The sequence below is a fragment of the Aulonocara sp. 'chitande type north' Nkhata Bay genome, linkage group LG20 (genome assembly GCF_057382095.1).
Source record: "Aulonocara sp. 'chitande type north' Nkhata Bay isolate Kocher_YH1m ecotype deep benthic linkage group LG20, A_spYH_male_GT1.1, whole genome shotgun sequence".
Classification (NCBI taxonomy): Eukaryota; Metazoa; Chordata; class Actinopteri; order Cichliformes; family Cichlidae; genus Aulonocara; species Aulonocara sp. 'chitande type north' Nkhata Bay.
Genome location: NC_141363.1, coordinates 3654712 through 3675471, shown reverse-complemented (window position 1 = coordinate 3675471; position 20760 = coordinate 3654712). Strand labels below are relative to the sequence as shown.

The following is a 20760-nucleotide window of genomic DNA, read 5'->3' as shown; positions in this document are numbered from 1 at the left end:
AAGTGAGCATTAAAGACCAGCGTAGAAGAGAAACAGCAGTACATTTTATTCAAATATATAAACACGAGCCAACTGTTAAAGACACATATAACACAAGATATTGGCTGCATAAATAAGAAAATGTGCAAATGATGAAAACTAATGACAGATATTATGTGTGAACACTTTTCTCTTAATCTGATTTATAGATGCCAAATACAATTAAAACAAAAACAAAAAACTGCAAAAATGGCAGATTAAGGATTCTGAACATTAAGTGAAAAAATACACCCAATAATTCTTTTTAAAAGAGTTTCAAGGAGCACAGGTCATTCCAGGGGGCTCATGCCCTGGCTTTTCTTTCAAGACACCGTCTGACGAAAGCCCTCTCGTCCCACTGGTTGGGGGAGAGCATGTGGGGGCCGTTATGGATGCAAAGGATGGTCATCTCCTCGGCATACGTAAGATTCTGCAGCAGCTGTAGGCAAACACAGCAGGAAGAAATTAAGAGCACTGGGCTGTCGTGCATTCATATAAAACAAAAAAAATATTTCAAGATTAAATAAAATAAAAAACCTAATACTATTATCTGAATACACTGAGCTCTTTAGAACCCATTCTTTTACAAACATTTGTATGGCTAAGTGCTTGATTTTATATACCTGTGGCAATCTGACTCAAAGATGAAGTGATGCAGCCCAATACTTTAGTCCAAACAGTCTGACTATTTGGCATAAAGTGGCACATAAACAGCTCCTTGGTACCACTGGGACTTTCAGACAGGCAGTCTGCATGAACATAGAACACTTACTTTAGGTGTTATGAAGAAGTACTGGGACGTTGTCTCTTTGCAGGCTGTGCGGACCACAATGTCAAAGACTCTTCTTTCATTTACAGGATCCATTCCCTGCATAAAGAAACAGGTGGGCTCAGACTCTTTAATAAAGGCAATTGATGACTACTGTTGTGTGAATGCCTGTCGGCGTGATCTGAGTTCTATTTATTAAAGTTGTTAAAATGTTAATTTCATGAAAGCAGCGGCACATAAGCTGAGCTCTTTTCAAATCTGTCTGTGTGAAGTGGTTTGCACATAAATAAATGTGTGCAGGAAAAGAAGAAAATGGGCAGTAAAGAGAAACTCGTACCTGGGTTTCCCTAATAATTACACTACCTGCAGCTCATGTGCACCTTTGTTACGGTCGCACTGTTGAGACTGTGTGTAAGAACTACCTGATTGATCTCATCCACCACTCTGAAGGGACAGCGGTTGAGCTCCTGCAAGGCCATGAGGTAAAGCATGGTGGAGACGCTGCGCTCTCCTCCACTCTGATGGTAAGGCGTCAGCTCGTGGAGCTGGGTGGTGGCGTGAAACTTCACCCGGATGCGGATCCCGTACTTGTCGTACTCCTCCTGCAGTGGAAAGACCCAGTATTCTCTTTTTTTTTTGTTTCTAAAGACACTCATAAAAATCTTATCCACTCACAAAAAAGTGGATAAGATTTTTGCGAGTGATATTTAATCATCAATAAATCTACTGAATTGATGTGAGTACGACCGCATGAGAGATAACTGTCCTACCGCTGATAAACTGGACAATTTAAGTTTAATTATTTTAAGTCTAGAGGACACTAATATATTCAGTTAAACTAAATTCATGCTGAATTATGAAGAAATATAATGTGAAAAATAATAAGGCAACCCCATCTATATTTTTAACCTTTCCAATTTGATGCATCCGTTAAAAATATGGATACAGTTTAATATTTCCCTCAGTTAAACAGCCTACCATATCTATTCAAAATTCAGTTTTCAATGAACTTGTGCTCAATCATAAGTGGTTAAAGGTGATGCAAAGGGAGACCTCTACCTCAGCAGTGTGCTGTGACTCTGCGATTACCTCATTCTCTGAATGCAGATCAACTTCTCCTGCACACTGCATGGAGCGAAAGAAAGCACTGAACTTCTCGTTTATCTGTTCAACCAGATGTTTCAGAGGATTAAGCCAGCGTTCCTTAGCCTGTGACACAGAAGAAAAAAAGTCCAAATATACACATCATTACACCCCAAGAGCCGTTCTGTCACACAACAAATGATAAACTGGACAATTCCTGTGAAACCAGGTAATCACTCGCCTCAGATATGTTCTGTCGGTAGGCATTCAGGGCGTTGCTCTTTTCTTCCAGCTCTTTCTCCATTTGTTTAATCTCCTGCTCTCTCCTGTTGTACTCATCGACAACCTTTCAAGTCAAGAGAGGTTCAATATTTGTATATATTTATATTTAATATTTCAAATAAGAACATAAATGGAATAAACTGTTAAGTAAAAATAAAACTAATTGTCTGAACAAAAGGGCATTTTTAAGGTCTAATGCAGGGGTGTAAAACATAAGGCCCGGGGGTCAGTATCAGCCCAGCAAAGATTCCAATCCGGCCCACTGGACAATTACAAAAACAAACAAGCTTACAATTTAAATCATGCTGATATTTGTTTAATTTACTACAGCAGCATTTCCTTATTATGCAGAAAAATAAGAAATACTGTTGCTTCTTTTTCTTTTCTAAATGTCTAGTGAAAGTTCTTTCTCCTGAAAGAAAGAGGAACTTTACTTGTCCGGCCCACTTAAAATCAAACTGGGCTGCGTGTGGCCCACCATGTAAAATGAATTTGGCATCCCTGTTCTAATGCATGCTTATTAACATTTCCAAACTGCTTTCTTACTGAAGTTACGACCACGCTGAAGACAGAAGTCCCGCAGCATAAATGAAAACCTGATTTCTATGCGTCCTTACATTTTCACTGAGGCCAGTGAAGCACTCGGCTCTGGAGCGCTCCTCATTCAGCATGGCATCGACCTCATCCAGCGTGTCGGGGAGCTTGCTGAAAGCCTGATTTAACAAAAAAAAAAAGAGCTGTGAACTCATTTGAATTTTAGGCTCTGAGGAGCTTCACTGCAGAGATTAGAATATATTATAAGGGTAATATTTTACACAGAGTGAATAGAGGGGGAAGTCTCTTTCACATATTCACCAATAAAACTGTGAAGAACACTCACATTACGCAGGTCTTCGGGTAATGACTGATCAGGCTGCATCTTACAGATCGCCTTTGCTCTCTTCAACAGCCCTTTGCATTGGTCTGTCAGCTGCACCTTTCTCTGCTCCAGACGGCTGCATTTTTGCTTAAAAAACCCCAAACATGACAAGTAAGCATAAATCTGCGATACAAAACCTCCCGATCCTCAGACGAGCAAGCTCCCCATCTAAATACTTACATCAGTGGTCCTCAGCTCAGAGGCACCTTCTCTGCAGTCATTCTCCAGTTTGTTCTTCTCTGCCGTCAGCCCCACCGTCTCCAACGCCAGATGCACCTTCTCCATCGTCAGCTTGGCTCTCAGCTGAAGGTCATGCAGACAAGTGAATAGAAAAAAATGCAATCGTGAAATTATTAAATCGTAGATGTTTTCAATAATATCTGCTATAAAGATGATATAAAAACAGAGAAGGGCTTAATGCCATTCTACCACAGCTAACACAAGCAATGCAGTCAGGTTCCCTTATTCATACCTTCATTTGGGCCATGAATGCAGTCACTATGGTCACTTTCTCAGCATTTACAGCTGCAATTTTTTCTTTAGTCTCCTCCTCAATCTTTGTCAGGTCAATAATATTCTGCTCCATCTGCTTCAGACTAAACACAGAGACAGATGAGTTTTTGAAATCTCATAACCAAGCTGATGCCTCTGTGAAGATCATTTAAGACATATGACAAAAGTCACTGTTAAGCATTTTGTCCCTTTAAATGAAGCTTACCTGTCCTGTTTGGTACTAATTTTCTGCTCCAGTTGTCGTTTTTTCCCCTTTAGTTCAGAGAGACCCTTCTTCTCTGCCAACAGCTCATTGTCACGGCGGTCCAGTGCGACTGCTTCCTTCTGCAAGGCCTTCATCCGCTCGTCGATGTCTCGCAGCTTTGACTCACAGGACTGGTCGCACAGGAGAATGAAGCACATGTTTAAAAAAAGTTTGCAGAAAACAAGTGAAAAGTAGGTCACCTAAGTTTTACTAAAGTGTGCAGATACACACAAAACTTTTTTTCATCAGTTTTGCATGAAGGGTTTTTGGTAATTTCCCCCTTAAAACAAACCCGGCTCATTTTGCCTGCCTAGTATTGTCCAAATTGCCTAACACTCAAGCAATCAACCCCCTCGATCGGACATGCCCCTCAGTGTTTCAGAGCACATTTATTAACAATTTTAAAACCTAATCTTATACACTTGGTGAATTTTGTTAATCCTTGAGTGGTTTAAAGCACATTTTTCTGTTACATGACAAACTCAAAGCGCACATTTATTACTGCTTTACACGGACTTTAAGCAATATAATATACTGAAATGTCTTGAGGTGCTGCTGTCGTTCCAGCTCTCTTCACACAACTGTTTCCTACCTTCATCTGCTGCTCTAGCTGCCGTTTCTCTTCAGCATCCACAGTGATGGTGAGGTACTGGGAAGGGTGCACCACAGAGTTGCTGGTGCTTATCTTGTTTGAGTAAAAGGACCTTTTGACAGTGTACCTCTCCTCTGTTGTGTACAGCACCTTGAGGTAGGGCTCCTCAATCACCTGAACAAGACAGATCGGGGTCAGTGTCAAAGTCATTCCACCACAAAAGCAATAAATACAACCAAAGTTAAAAGCGACGGACTCCCAGGAGATTTTGATGTTAAGGAGAACAATGTGGGGTTTTATTAGTTTACATTAAGAAGCTTTTTTTTTTGAAGACAAGCGTACCGTTTTAATCATGGATTTGGTTCGCTCATTGCCCACTGGCACGTCATGCACCCTGTACTGGTGACAGAGGTAACTCATGACCTCATCGGGGGCGTCAAACATCTCTCGGAGGTAGGTGAAGAACCCAAAACGCCTGAAAGCCAGTAAGAAGAAGTAAAAAGATGCAACAGATGCATCAGGATAAAAAAGAACAACAACAACAACAAAAAAACAATACTGTATCGATTTTTAAAAAACTGAACTAAATTTATTTTCTCTCACCTCAGGGACTCAATATTTCGGGATGGCGGTCGCTTAGAACATGACTCCTCCGGAGCACAGATGGAGTTCACCTTCAAGTTCATCTTGTCACGGACCTGAGGGTCACCACAGATCAAACACATCATTAGCTTCACTAACATTTCTAATCGGATGAAATATTTTCCTCCAAGCAGGCGACGTCGGCAGCCTGCAGCATTCTGACCTCGATCATAAACTTCTCCATGTCGTCTTTCCTCTGGAAAACGAACGCACGGAGGTCGTGGAATGAGATGTGGTTCTCCACATACTTAGCAAAGCGGTGATCCTTCACATTGATCTGTAAAATAGAGAGCGAGTTAACAAAAGTAAACCAATCCAAACACTTAACAAGGAAGTCTTCGTTTATCCTGTGAGATGCAATGTGTTTGGTGTTTGGTAGGGTGGTTCGGTATCACATCATCTGATATAATGCCAGTTATGAATTTTTAAGCGATGGAAAAGTGTCTCATCACACCTCGTGCCACTCTGATGGTGATTTAGCAGCTAAAAAAGGAGCTACTACAACAAACTCCAGCAGAGCACAACACTAAGAAAACTGTTCCTGCTGAAGGTGGAAAGAAACTTGTTTCACCACTTCAGTCAAACAACAGAGACATTTGCAAGTTACACCTGAATTATACTTCTGTGTCAGAGCTACATTATAACTTATGCCATAACCAGAATCCCATTTTAGCCCTAATCACTGAACTGGGAGTTCTGGCAGCACTGAATAGGGTGTGTTCATTCTTCCTCTTTTGCACTAAATAGTGCCTGAGCCAATTTAAAGTAGCACCTTGCATACGATATTCAAATGATAAACACACACACTAGTGTTAGGCAACATGCTTACCCTCCCATCAAGGCCCAGCTACACCAGTTCACGTGTTTTGGCACTGCCAACAATTGAACAGTACTTGGAAGAACATTTTCGAGGCCCTGCCATTGTTGCAGAATCACTGTAGTACCTCTCCATCTTCAGAGTAACTCAGAGAGTACCTTAGAAAAATACTTTCTATGCTGCAGTTAGAAAAAGCGAGGTAGAACAGAGTGAACTCTCTGTGAAACTTTTGAGTGACTTAGTCGCCATTGAATATGTTAAAAACAGCCATAAAATGCATCCATTGTTTGTATTGTGGTGCATTTAAACTGATTGTGAGTAAAGGAGAAGCCCACCCCATTCATCTGTACTATGTTTGTCTTGTGAATATCCACCCTAGTGGGTTTTTCTTTTTCTTTGTCTCTTGTAGCTGTAATCTCAGGGCTGGGTGTGGGGAACGTTTTTATTGTTTTTGTCTCTTATCAGAAAACGAAAAATAACGTTTAAGAATTTTCATGAAAAGCACCACATAGGCTACTTTCGTTCTAGTGTCACTGTATATAATGCTGTGTCACTACTATTGCACAATAATGCTGCTGGCACCCTGTGGCAATGCAGTCATGTTCTGAAGGAGCTAGTCTGCCAGCAACGACAGCAGCTTGTTGGGAAAAAAATAAAGGAAAATATATTTAATTTTGTTTATACTAATAAATTCAGCTGAGTGCAAGCTGCAATCACTGATAAAACATTATTCAGTTTTTTTATAACATCCGTGAAATATCATGATATAATTTTGAGGCTATATCACCCACCCCTCTTGAACCATTTATAAGCAGTATATGATCATTTAATAAGTGGCTTTTCTCAACTGGAAAACAGAAACATGGCTGAAATTCATCATTAAACGTGGAGAAAGAATCGTGGATTTAAATGCTTTTAGATACGAGTTGTTTGTTAAATCGGAACCGGATCTCATGAGTTTGTCTGGGTTTTTTTTTCACTTCTATAATTTAGGGCTGTTGAAAACACATTCGCACACTTCCATCTAAACTGCACGTGAAACATCTGCATAGCTTCTAAATGCTACAGAGAGCGCTTTACGTGCAGCGCGTCCTGTCACAGTTCAGTGAAACTCACCACCAGCATCATGGGCTCGTGGACGTTTCCACGAAAGAGTTGCTTGTTCTGTCTGAGCCACTGGAGGGCAGCGTGTGTGTCCCTGTGACGTCCTCGCAGCTTCTCCACTTTGGCATTCATCATGTTGTTCATGTCGTTGAGCTTCTTCTCCAACACTGATAAAGAAAATAGAATAGAATCTACATGTAAAGCTGTTGCACATAATGTGCTTTTGTCAGCGAAATGTGCGCCAAAAAAAGAAAACAAAAGAAGTCATCTTTGTTTATGCAAATTGTTTTGGGAAGCTCACTTCTAGATTCAGCACAAAGGTTGTCCTTCTCCCTGCGCAGGTCGCCCTTCTCCCCTTCGATCTTGGCTCTCTCCTCCTGAATGCGCCTCAGATCAGCGTTGACGGCGTTGATGCGCGGGGTTACATCCGGCTGGTCGCCAACTTTGGCAAGCTCCGCCTTCAGGTCTTCGATGGTTCTTCTGGTGTTGCTGATTCGCTTCTGGTGGTCTTCCTCCTCCATCTGCTTAAGTCTGCATTTTTGTTTAATATCGTCAATCTGCAGAGAGGAGTGGAGAGAGCAGTCGTGTATTAACAAAAGTCTGCTTTATGTCAATTAAGTACAAGATAAAAAGCACAACGTTTTATTAATTTAGTCTGTACCAAATGTAAAAACAAAAACACAGCCGTACCTCTTTGTTTTTTCGATCCAGCTGATCTTGTTTCTGTTTGCACTTCAGCGAGGCTTCTTTGATGGCAGCAGTCTGAAAAACAACAACCTCATCTTCACCACCATCATTACAGGACTTGTGAACTGAAATTGCAATATGAACTTATTTTACAGTCTCTAATTCAGAGTTCATTTACTACAAAATCATCATCATCATCATCATTTATTTATATAGCACTTTAAAAGCACACCTGGTAGACCAAAGTGCTCTACAATACAAATATGCATATAGTAATAAGATAGCAGAAACCAGACATAGCAATAAAATTAATTTAAAAAAAAAAGTCAGTTACCCACAGAGTTAGAAGCCAGGGAATAAAAATAGGTTTTTAATAAAGACTTAAAAACTGGCACTGATGTAGCCTGTCTAATATGGAGAGGAAGGTTATTCCAAAGCATCGGCGCTGCAACAGAGAACGCTCGGTCTCCTCCAAGTTTCAGCCGTGACTTTGGGACCGAAAGCAGCAACAGCTCAGCTGACCGAAGGGAACGAGTGGGGACGTGGGGCTTCAACAAGTCAGACAAATAAACAGGTGCCAAACCATTTAGAGATTTAAAAACCAATAAAAGGATTTTAAAACGGATTCTAAATTGTATTGAATAAATTTAGAAAAAAAATAATGTATCCCTGCATCTGCTCGTGAAACTGGACCCGTTACAGAGTACCAGCCTTTGATTTGTCACCTTATCCTTTATCTGTGCCTCTGTTGGCTTCAGCTGCTCGTCAATCTGTTGGATCTTCTTCACCATGGGCGCCTGGGTCTGCTTCAGGCTTGAAAGCTGCTTTCTGGCCTCGTCGCGCTCCTTCTTCACACCCTCAAGTTCCTTACGGGTGGTCTCGTACTCCTAATATCACAAGGAAACAGAAACAGCTTACACAGTTAATTCAGTTTCTCTCTCCACATGTGCGCTGTGCTCATTTCTCTTGTTTACACTCGACCACTCACCACCCATGGTTTCTTCTTCTCGAGCAACTCGATTACATCCAGATGCCTCTTTTTTTCGTAGTAACGGTTTACATCGTGTTTATTCCTTTCATTTCGCTGCTTGGCTTTCTCCAGGAAGCTTGCTTTCTCCTTCACAACGTTCTACAGAGAAGCAAAGAGCCATGTTGCCGTTACATGTCTTTAAGAGGAGGACAACTTAAAAAACGAACATGAATGAATTTTGTTGCAGTTTTTTCTTCTTATTTCTACCACATCAAACTTTGCCTGTTGGATCACTGGCTTTGAGCTTACCTCCAGTTCTCGTTCTTTATTGCGGAAGTTTTTGAGCTCACAGTGGTATTCATACATCTCTGGTGGGCCCACTGACTTCTCAGTTGCTTCCAGCAACTCAATTTTGGACATCTTGGCAAATTCGCCCACTTTTTCCTGCGTGGGGGGAAAAAGCCAGTAAAACAGTGATGAAACTGTATATTTTTGCATCTGTGCAGCTTTATGTTGCAGATGTATAAACATACCTGAGGTAGAAACTGACAGAGGTTGCTGACTTGGATGCGCAGAGCTTTGACTTCCTCTTCCACCGCCTTCTGGCTGCACTGCCGATCATTCAACATCCACAGAGACTGATTGTTCTCCGCATGTATCTCTCTAAAAATCACCACATTACCACCTCTTTTGTACCTTCAAAAACAAAAACAAAGGCTAGCGTTTAGAGTCATATCACTATGCTGAACATGATAATGCAGGTGATGTAACAACTTCTGGCAAATTTTCATTTCATTTTTGAAAAGATGAGGGTTCAGAATTCAAACTTCTTGTCTGAAAAGATTCATGAAGAATTTCTGAAAACATGTAACGCTAACGGAGCAGTAGAGTAATGTAGCGTGTGGAATGTATTTCACATAACTTACAGTTCAATTTCAACATGGCCTTTTTTGCAACCACGCTTGACATAGAGCCCAACCTTTAAAAAAACAAAGCACCATTCAATAATCATCGTCAACAAATGCAGTATCTGCTATGTGAGCTCAATTCAAAGTATCATATTTTGACTTTTAAAGGGGCGGGGAGATGAGAAACAACAGTGCATGCGCTGCAAAAGAGCAATGAAAGATTTTCATAGAGGCGTGCTTATCACCACATACAGCTTGTTTACCAGTCTGCTAACATTATGTTTATTTGCTGGTCTTTTGAAAAGAAAACAAATCCGAAATACGTTTGGAGTGCATCAATCAATGACTTGCATTGCTCTGTGGCTTACCTTATCACCTCTGCCAAGAACAGCTGTCTTGCCAGCCAGACACAGACAGATGGCACACACAATGCTGGACTTTCCAGTACCATTGGCCCCGACAATCATGTTCAGATTAGGTCCAGGATGCACCACAGAGTAGTCGTACGTTCTGTGAGTACAAGGTAGACATTCAGGGGTTTCCTGCAGTGTTTTAGAGCAAAGGTGCTCCATCTCGCCTAAAATAATTGCAATCTACACTAACAGTACAAATGAACGTAATAACATAAAAGTGGCAATACTGCTATCTTACACTTCAAATGGCTGTCTGTTAGTGAGACCTGAAGTTTCCCACATACGGTACCTGTTCATCTGGTCATACTGCTTAAGCATTTGCGACAGGCAGACTCACAGTGAAATACTTATTTACAACCACTCTTATCCCTGCACAGGTTCTGCAATTTTGGAGGCTGGTTGACAATAATACAAATATGTATTACAGATCAACAAGTTAATAAATGTAGAATAGTCTGTATAGCAATGAATGTTTACTTAGTCTGCCATAATTTTCATTAAAAAAAAACTTACAGGCAGGTATGGATGACAGTAAGATGAAAATTTATACCAGTAACTGACTCTTGGTTAGTTTTCTGAGTGGAAAAGAAGCTCTGAACAGGTTATCAATATCTACTTATCATCTCTGAGTGTGAACATGGTTTAGAAACAGACTGAAAAAAGGGGATGCATGTAACTCGCTGTTAAGCTCCACTGCCTTTTTATACAGAATTTATAAGACTGGGGGTACAGGATTTTTATTGACTGGCTGGATTTGACACTTTGCTTTAAGCTAGAGCTGCCTGTGATTCTCATCCCCTTGAAGTAGAAAGCAATGGAAACAGGCGTAATGATAACGAGTTCTTAATGGGGAAGCCCTTCTTTAATATATCGAGTCTATTTTAACACCTGCCTTGAATGTGACCCCTTAAATCGTACAATTAGATAGGACAGCTCACTAAAATACCTCATTTGGACTTAACTGTAGCTGCTGGACCATATAGTCGGTCTGTAGCAGCTTCCATCAGTGGGTCTACGACCTGCTCGTGTTTACAGGGCTCAGGGTTTAACTTTTAATTGCAAACTGGTGGAAAAATGTTAGCATATATGCTATCTAGGTCATCTGGCTGTAGCTATCAGCAGGTAAATCGGGGTGTTCCGGCAGTTTCACTTTACAGACGTTGACCGCTGTCAACTGGGGAGCAGCAACTTACAGGAAGTTCTTCATGGTGATCCGAAGTATGGATCCCTCCACAAATCGACCCTCCCCCTCGAGTCCTTCGTCCTGACTGTCCGTGAAAATGCTCGGTAAGCTTTTACTCGAAGTTTGTGAGCTGCTGTTAATGTGACTGAGCCTCTGCCGCTTGCTGGGTTCGGCCATGGTGACCCCAACAGGGAACCTACAAGACAACCAGGCACGTTCATGCACACGGACAGACACCTCGCGCGCTTTGCCGAGTTGCTGCTGAAAGCCGGTTGGACCAAAAACATCACGTGTATACACAAAGGCGACCACAGCGCCAAAGCTATCGCGAGATATGAATTTTACCCATACAATAACAAACGTACAGCATGCACCTAAAATGTTTGATTTCCAAATGATAATATACTATATTAGAAAATAAAAGGAGAGTAGAAAATACTCGAAAACATAATTTAACACGTGCAGGTGATGCATATTGTGTTAGCGTTAATAAGAAAGATTTCTAATGAAGTTTGCAGTTCAGTTATGGGGAGTTTTAAATGTTATTATACCCTATCATGCCCATCTATGTGTGTCTATGTTGACCAGTTTCCCCTGAAATGCAAACTGATACTGGTCCAGGGAAGATTAGTATGATGGATTAATGCGAAGAGTGCGAGAGTTTAAAAACAAGTGTTATGAAGGTTTTAGATTCGATTCATTAAGTCCTAAAATATAAATTGTGGCCAAAGTGGAACATTCTGAAAATTCGAAAAGTGCCTAATGGGTTTTTTTTAAATTAACATCTCCACAGGTCAAAAACAGAAATGGGCGGTGATAACATTTCTGAGGATTTGGATCATCTTATCTCTGGACTGTGACTCAGTGTAGCTGTTGAGCTGGCTGCAGGTCTGGAGAACCATGGACGTTGAAGGAAATTAAATTGTATTTTTTTTAGACAAGGTCAGAAAGTTCAACTCTTTGGATAGAGTTTAATAATATTTGTAAATATAACTATTTTAAAGCCAAACCCGTTTTATTTATTTTTGGGAAAACAATTAAAGCTTGTACAGTCAATCTTTGAAAATAAATACAACAGAAGTCAGTCCTTAAATGATCTAAATTACTTGATTGAATTAATCCCGTATAGCTCTGTTCCCACTCTCCCCCTTTCCCTTTGAATCGGTCGCTTTAAGGGAGAAAAACTGCTTTTGACTAAAGAAGCAACTTTAGGACTAACACGCCTAGCTGTTTTTACCAGGAAAACGAGCGTTTGGTAAGCCTTGCTTTCCTGGTATTTTCAGTCCGAAGCCTGTCTGAACTCGTTTTAACCGTTAGAATAAGCGTATGTGACGAGCAGCCGTTTCTTTAGGTCGTGCTCCTCCACGGTTCCTCCTGCTGTGGTTAGATCAGAATCGCCTCTGTACTCATTGACCACTGCGAAGCTTGAGATGAACTCAAACTCTCACAGAGCTAGTATATCTGATCAATTCATCACCTCTAACCACGGCACGGAGCGTGGAGGCCCTGAAAGTTTCTGCCGGCTGCACATCGCCACAAAGGCTCGCAAGCGCGTTTCCTATCATCTCCGGTCAGAGCAGAGCCACCTCAGACCGGATCAAATAAGATCAGTGTGTAGGTTTTTAAAATGAACACAGACACGACACACGCACATATCATTCACGCACTCACTCAAACATACAACCATTCACTCAGAAGCCATTCAAACTATAAGGAATACGGAGCTTCCGCTTCCGGTTTAAAGCCAAAAGCCGCATGGGATTATGGGACATCGACTCCGACGATTATTTAGCGACATCACGTGGCCACCAGTAGTAACATAATATACAGAAAACAAAATTATGAAACCATCACCTAAATCCTCAAATATATTTCATTGAATTAATTCAAATGTAGGCAAAGCTTTTTAAGTGTTAAAAGGTCTTCATCTTCTGGGATCACCACAGCAGATCACCTGTGTCCCTCTTACTCTGCCCCTAGCTCTATATTCATCGTCTTTTGTCTTTCATCCACTATCCCCCCTCAGCACATGCCCAAACCATCTCTAAAATTGTTTCCAACGCTCTCAGCCTGAGTTGTCCCACTGATGTTATTTATTTCTAATCATTTCCATCCTGGTCACTCTCAGTGGAAACCTTAACATTATCAACCAGGCCTCCTGTCTTTTTTGTTAGTCCCATGATCTTCTCTCACTACCATCTTGTAAACCTTCCCTTTCACTCACTCTGCTCTGCTTCTGTCAGAAATCCCCAACACTCGACCCTCCCTGCACTCTCTTGTTCGCCTCTCTGTTGCTTTGGATGGTTGATCCCATAAATTACTTCCTTTTACCATCCATGATGGGATGGTAAACGGAAGTAATGGTAAACGGAAGTAATGGTAAAAGAGAAAGAGAGTTATGTAAAATAAGTTTAAAATTTTCTTACTTCCTCCTGTTTTTGTTGGTCTTATATTATGTTATGTAATAGAATACTTTCTAACTGTTCCCTTTGGCAAATTCTGTGTGTCTTTATGAGCCAGCAGAATATAATAAGAATAAAGATTTATTTTAATATATATATATTTTAATATATATATATATGTGTGTGTGTGTATATATATATATATATATATATATATATATATATATATATATATATATATATATATATATATAATGTAAAGTATGTAGACTAAACCCCACCAGATGACATTTCAGCTTGTATTTATACAACAAGAATTAATCTATTCTTGTTCTTGTTTAGTGTTTATGCCACAGATACATTTAACATAACTATAATGGACCTAACAATTATAAATAAATACAAAATAAATACTTTTGTAGGGTATTTGTAAGCTGAAAAACACAGAAATAGATACAGCATGTGGAAGTCTTTGTGTCCTCAGAACTGATTAAGAAAAGACTGTGTTGTGACTACACATACACTGATACACACTTAAATACATGCAGTGTGATGTATGTGTGTATCGTCATAAGTCTAACCTGAATAAAGTGTTTAGTCAGTATTGTTTTTTAGTAAAACATTCAAACCTCCCTAACTGCTACAAAAAGTGAATTTAAAGTACAAATACATCAGCGCATGGTTGAAGATGTAAAGATGTGAGCACAGTGGCACAAACTTTCGCAGCTCCTGTATGAGAGTGAAAACACAGTCATTCACAAACAACAAATAACAATGCATTCACACAGTCTTCTTGCACATTTTGATATCTGTACCAATTTATTTACCAGTACCAGTTTCTTATAGATCTAACCAGTAAACATTCACAAAGTTTATGGCAGGACATTTCCGGTTGTACTTGGGTTTTCTATGATCGTCTCAGTCCCCAAACTGTGACAACCATCACCATATTATGTTTCTTTGAAGACCTTTGTTGCTGGACTGTCTGTCAGTGCTAATGGGCTGGGAGGAAGAGGAGTCGACTGGTAATAGTACCGTGTTAGGTTGGTTTTAAGCTGCATTTGTGTCAGCGGCAATTACCTAATCTAACATCCTATGCCGTGTGGGGGTTGTGAAGTAATCTAGAATGGCGTAATAAGATTTCAGTGTCTACTACCACTATTGACTACTGCTAGATGGCACATTGAGTCTGTGGATCTGTCATCAACAACATGCTGGCCTTGGATGCAGCAAGGAAAAAGACGATTGACCGACGGAGTGAGGACGTGCAATTCTTTTAGCAATGGACTAAAACAGGAACGCTGCTGCTGGGCACAAGACAGTGGGCCTCCACCATCCTGCCATGGAGGGGTCAGCTGTAAAAAAAGTGAGTTTTCTAGTTGTTTACTTGCAGCGCTGCCGCCGTCTAGTGAGTGAGAGGTCAGTGTCTGGTCTGATGTCCATCTGTCAAAGGTTTAGTTCACCTTTGGTCAGACCACATGTGTTGCTTCAGTGGGCTTACAGTCAAAGTTTATTGTGATTAAAGTATGTAGATGTTGTGTAACTTTTCATATGATGGACACTTTGACCACAAATATATAAACTGTGCCTTCTTACAGAATCTTGTTATTGCAGATTAAATATTATTGACACTAATACTCAACAAGTTCATTATAGTTATTTTTAATCTCTGTTATTATGAAACTATATATGTTAGCAGCACAATGTCTGTTTTCATTAAAGACTTTTCTGCATTTTTATGTGTTTTAAACACAAAATTCATTGTGCATATTTTAGCTCCATGGTGGGCATTTAAATGCTGTCTCGAAGTCCGAATTGTTCTGATCAGTGAGCTGATTTGAACATTTGATATAATATTATTGCAATGTCAAAACATTGCTGTTCAATCTTTGATCAAAGTCACATCTGAAGTGATTACATAACAAGGTCATCTTGGAGCCTGGATGGTTTTACATAAGAACAAACAGCCTGAAGATACAAGGCAGCTGTGTTGAACTTCCTAAGAAGAATAAAGTATTTTAATCTGGCAGCAACATTATAATGATTAATGGTCAAAAAACGTATCTTTTGACTGATTCAGTCCAACAGACAGATTGCTTAGTATCACAGAGCGGCATCATCAAGCTAACGTCTGACACTTCAGAGCATTTCTGCAAGTAGGTGAGAGCTTCCTGTAATCCATCTGAAACCTTCAGGCCTTAATTGGAACAATGGCTTTCATCAGGCCTTACACCTGACTGGTTATCTCCCCTGCAGGGGCCCAAGAAGGCCCTGAATCTGGAGGCTTATAACTACAGCAGGAATAGTAAAAGGCACAATACCAAATACAGAGTTTGGGATCATATTTCAGCTGTTGGACTTGTTTATGTCAGCATCTTGGTCTTATTGGCTTGCCTGACTTTGCCTGAGAAACGCAAGTCATAACAGCACCTGCCATCTGCTCCCTGGTCGCTGTAATCTGTGTCTCCTGGCTATCCGGTTTCAGTGGGTGTGGCAGAAGTAAACGATTGTGTTACAACCACGTTTTCCTTCCACTGTAAGTGGCCTGACTCTGTGTGGTTACATCATTTTATTTGCCACTACAAATAAAGCTCTCTGTCACACACCAAAACTGCATAACTACCTCTCTGACAGACTGGCAGAGCTGTTATGTCACCTTCATTAAACGAAGCTCACGTACTTAAGCAGCACAGCAGGCACCGTCTTTTTTAGCCTTTAGCTAATTATACCCTCTGTCACATGAAGGGACGATCACAACAAAGATGTTTTGACAAACCAGGCTGTGTGCATCAGTGTTCACATGCAAAGTAATTAACTTGTGAAATCACTAACAAAGAGCTTCGTTTTTTCTTTTTCTCTTGTTTGACTGCATATGACATCTCACAGAAACTGGGATATGGGCTTCTCAAAAAAGGTAGTTTAAAGCACAAATGTTGAATGATAGATTAGATTTGATTGATAGCAGAATCATGTATATGTTACCAATCAAATATTGCTATCAGTCAAATATATAGTCGTTATAGTAGGATTAGAATTAGCTAGAAATAATCATCTTTTATATTAAGTAGCTTCATCCATCAGTACTGCCGGGTGAATGAAGCAGTGTATTCTGTGTTTAAAATGATCTTCAATGACACTTCGATTAAATGTTACAATTCTGTATCTCCAACAATCAAAACTATGAGGACATTCTGTTACCATGTGATAGTTAATAACAAGGTAGAGTCAAACTTGTTTTCTTTTTCACATTATGAGCTTTAAGAAGAATTTTGAGTTGGTCCATCCACAGGTGACAGCAGCAGTGAGCAGAAGAAACTCAACGGCTCCTCAACAGAAGCGCCGAGCTATCATAACCTGCACCGAGAGCTGCTGCTCAGCCATAAACGGTACGCCGAAAACTCCTTTTACTCTGTGGTCTTAAAGTCGTCACCCACTGAAACAGAGATTGGCAGGAATTTTGTGTTTGCATGTGTCGGTAAAACTGTAGCTCTGACTTTGAAGGGGTCTGCTGCTGGAGGAGAAACCGGAGCTGAAGCGAGTGTTGGAGCAGCGCAGACTGGAGCTGCACAAGGAGGCGGAGATGGCACAACGACAGCCCTCAGACCTGGAGATGGAGCTCCGCAAGAGGCAGCAGAAACTGCAAGAGGTAAGAGGCACATAACTGAGAGGGATTTCACAAAATACTAACAGAATACAACCTGGCTCTTCTCAGGCTTTCTCTTTAACTTTGTTGGGATAAACTGATGTCCTTCCCCCCAACAGTACGAGCAGGAGGAGATCAGGCAGCGAGAGAGTCAGCAGAAGATCCCAGAGTTTGTCCGTGTGAAGGACAACCTGAGGCGCACACAGACGTTTGAGCAGTGAGGCCCTGAGGCTCTCCCATCAGCCCCTGCAGCATCTCACCATAGTGGCCCTAAATCTGGATGTTCACAGTCTACAGAGCTACATCCCGCATACACCATTTTGGTTTACGTTTCTTCACAATGTACTTTGAGTTATCACATTTTGTTTAAGCAATCACTCATACCAGGCTAACATGTAATCCAGAAATACACTATTTTGCCAAAAGCACTCTCTTGTCTGCTTTCACATGCATAGGAACTTGAGTGACATCCCATTCTTAATCTGTAGTGTTTAATATGATCTCAGCCCACCCTTTGCAGCTACAACAGACTCAACTCATCTAAGAAGACTTTCCACAAGGTTTAGGAATGTGTTTGTGGGAATTTTTGACCATTCTTCCAGAAGGTCAAAAAATTCCATTAGTTGGATGAGAAAGCCTGGTTCACACTCTCCACTCTAATTCATCTCAAAGGTGTTCTGTCAGATTGAGATCAGGACTCTGTGCAGGTCGGTCAAGTTCCCACAAAGTTGGGAACATGAAATTGTCCAAAATGAATTGGTACGCAGAAGCATTAAGAGTTTCTTAAGGAGTCAAGCTCAACTCCTGAAAAACAACCTCACACTATAATCTTCCACTACCGAACTTTATACTTGGCACAGTGCTGTCAGACAAGTACTGTTCTCCTGGCAACTAGCAAACCCAGACTCAAGCGTGATTTGCCACTCCAGAGAACAGGTCAGTACTGCTGTAGAGTCCAGTGGCGGTGCGCTTCACACCACTGTACCTAACGCTCGTGCTTGGTTACGTGATGCTTGGATGCAGCTGCTCGGCCATGGAGACCCATTTCATGAAGCTCTCTACAGACTGTTCTTGAGCAACTCTGAAGGCCACAAGAAGTGTGGAGAGATTGACTGCAGAAAGTTGCTGACCTCTGCGCACTTTGCACCTCATCATCCGTTGACCCCATCCTTGTGATTTTTAAATGACCTACCACTTAGTGGGTGAGTTGCTTTCATTCCCAAATGTCCTCCACTTTGTTGTAATATCACTAACAGCCGACTGTTGAATATTTAGTAATGAGGAAATTCCACAAGTGGACTTGTTGCACAGGTGGCATCCTATCACTGCACCAAGCTGGAATTCACTGAGCTCCTGAGAGCAACCCATTCTTTCACAAATGTTTGTACAAGCAGTCTGCGTGCTAGGTTCTTGATTTTATCACACAAGTGATTGAAACAGCTAGACTGAATATGAATGAGTGAATACTTTTGGCAATATAGTGTACTTCCATAAAGTCAGTCACAGTTCTTTTTCTGATTGGGAAGTGAAATAATAGAGAAAGCTCGCACTGAGCTATGAGTCTGGATTTTTTAAAATGTTTTTCTATACTAATTATACTATTTTTTTTTCCAAATTAGTTTCACATGCTTCTTCCAGGATCAAATGAGCATGAGATATCAGTTAAGCCTGATTCTGTCCGTTGTAAAGACCATTATGCAACTGCTGAGAGGAACATTTTCAACAGAGCTGTTTTGTATGAATAAAAATTCCCCAACACTGCAAAATATGCATGTTTGTTTATTCTTCTCTGTCATGACTTGGGATTTTTTTAGAGTGTCTGAGTGCTGTGGAAATGAAAGGTTTATAGCTTGCTGTGATGTTTTGTTGCACTGGACACCATTCAAAGCACTGGGGACTGATTTGCATGCGGCTCCACTCCCCGAGGGCTCTCACGGTTCTTTCACATGGATATGGGACTCTGCTTAATTAGCTGATCTTTTCATTCCATCACGCCATGAGAGGAGAAAGCACAGGCCATCTGGAGAAGGCTTTTCATCATCTATAGACTAGGAATACCCAAGGGTCACTGATACAACCGGCTGAGGGCACATAGTAGTAGCCAGTTTGCTGTTTCAGAATTTATTTTAAGTAGTTTTAGCAATTATGTCATACACAAAAGAAACCCACATGTGCAAATTGAATTAACAGAACAACTTTAAATGTGCAATAACACATAAGTGCTGTACTTTTAAAGTTAAGATGTGAGGTAACATTATTGTATAATTGTACGCATGCAAATAGCCTAAAAGCTATTCTCATAATTTAAATTTTTTTATATAGTTTAGCATTTCATAAGTTACGCACATGTATTTTGTGTAAGAACTTGAGCAGGAGTTGGTTACAGATGTCAAATAAATGTAGTGAAGAGTAAACGTGCAACATTGTCTAAGGCAAAGTAATAATAAAAGGACCAGCATCAAATATAATAATAATAATAATAATAATAATAATAATAATAATAATAATAATAATAATAATAATAATAATAATGAATGTAAGCGAATTACATGGAAATTTTTTTTATTTTTTTATTTAACCTTTATTTAACCAGGAATGTCCCGTTGAGATCAAAGACCTCTTTTTCAAGGGAGTCCTGGCCAAGAGGCAGCACATTTCAAGACAAATACATACGAACAAACAAAGTTAAAATTACACAAAACAATTACACATTATTGAGGCAGCCTGTAGGCCTTTGAGTTTAGTTTTAAAAACATTTAAAGACAACAATTCAGTTAGTTTCCAGTCTTTCTGTAACATGTTCCATGAAAAAGGCGCAGAGTGGACAAAGGCTTTCTTACCCAGCTCTGTGCGGACAAGGGGAACAGACAACAGCAGCTGATCATTTGAGCGCAAGGAGTAAGAACCACTATTTGTCCTTGTGACCAAAGTACAAATATAAGGAGGCAGCAATCCAAGCATAGCTTTGTAAATAAAAGTGTACCAATGCCCCTGTCTTCTAATGGCCAAAGAAGGCCATTTTACTCTTAAGTACAAATCACAGTGATGGGTCAGGTATTTACAATTGGTAATAAACCTCAAGGAAGCATGATACATCGTGTCCAACATTAGAAGACATGAAGAAGAAGCGTTCATATACAGAATGTCACCATAATCTAACACAGATAAAAAGGTTGCAGTGACAAGACGTTTTTTTACTGCAAAAGAAAAGCACTGTTTATTACGGAAGAAAAAACGAAGTTTAAGTCTCAGTTTCTTTACTAGTCTCTCTATATGTGGTTTAAAGGTGAAGGAGTCATCAATCCAGACACCAAGGTATTTATATTCATGAACTATCTCTATGACATTTCCTTCAAGGGTGGACACCACTGGAATAGGCTCCGGGACCTTCTTTGACTTGGAAAACAACATTAGCTTAGTCTTGTCAGCATTGAGAACTAATTTTAGCTGAATAAGTGAATGCTGGAAAGCAACAAAGGCTTTCTGTAAAGTTTCAATGGCCTGAGCAAGAGATGATCCATAACAGTAAATAACTGTGTCGTCAGCATAAAAATGCAAATTTGTGTCTGAG

The 20760-nt window shown here is 40.3% G+C and overlaps 2 protein-coding genes and 1 non-coding gene across 4 annotated transcripts; 1 reads left to right on the top strand and 2 right to left on the bottom strand.

Moving 5' to 3' along the window:
- Nucleotides 1-22: 22 nt before the first annotated feature.
- Nucleotides 23-12853, bottom strand: smc5 (structural maintenance of chromosomes 5). The gene is made up of 24 exons (XM_086277079.1): nucleotides 11155-12853; nucleotides 9917-10058; nucleotides 9567-9619; nucleotides 9174-9336; nucleotides 8950-9084; nucleotides 8659-8799; nucleotides 8396-8557; nucleotides 7674-7745; nucleotides 7285-7540; nucleotides 6996-7150; nucleotides 5226-5339; nucleotides 5024-5118; nucleotides 4763-4895; nucleotides 4421-4594; nucleotides 3790-3959; nucleotides 3544-3667; nucleotides 3252-3374; nucleotides 3033-3158; nucleotides 2770-2865; nucleotides 2112-2216; nucleotides 1877-1996; nucleotides 1210-1389; nucleotides 791-886; nucleotides 23-457 (listed from the first exon to the last, which is right to left on the bottom strand). Exons 1-24 carry the CDS (start codon nucleotides 11319-11321, stop codon nucleotides 323-325), a joined length of 3237 nt encoding a protein of 1078 aa, XP_086133205.1. The 5' UTR covers nucleotides 11322-12853; the 3' UTR covers nucleotides 23-322.
- LOC147304875 (small Cajal body-specific RNA 2) lies at nucleotides 12528-12889 on the bottom strand. The gene has a single exon (XR_015126770.1).
- Nucleotides 12890-14639: 1750 nt separating this feature from the next.
- Nucleotides 14640-18955, top strand: LOC147304874 (protein FAM107B). 2 transcript variants are annotated; one of them, XM_086277240.1, is made up of 5 exons: nucleotides 14726-14912; nucleotides 16433-16460; nucleotides 16836-16932; nucleotides 17048-17192; nucleotides 17309-18955. In XM_086277240.1, exons 1-5 carry the CDS (start codon nucleotides 14889-14891, stop codon nucleotides 17408-17410), a joined length of 396 nt encoding a protein of 131 aa, XP_086133366.1. In that variant the 5' UTR covers nucleotides 14726-14888; the 3' UTR covers nucleotides 17411-18955. The 2 variants fall into 2 exon arrangements, with proteins under 2 accessions (XP_086133367.1, XP_086133366.1); XM_086277241.1 differs by lacking the exon at nucleotides 16433-16460 and having other exon boundaries at nucleotides 14640-14912.
- The last annotated feature ends 1805 nt before the right edge of the window (nucleotides 18956-20760 follow it).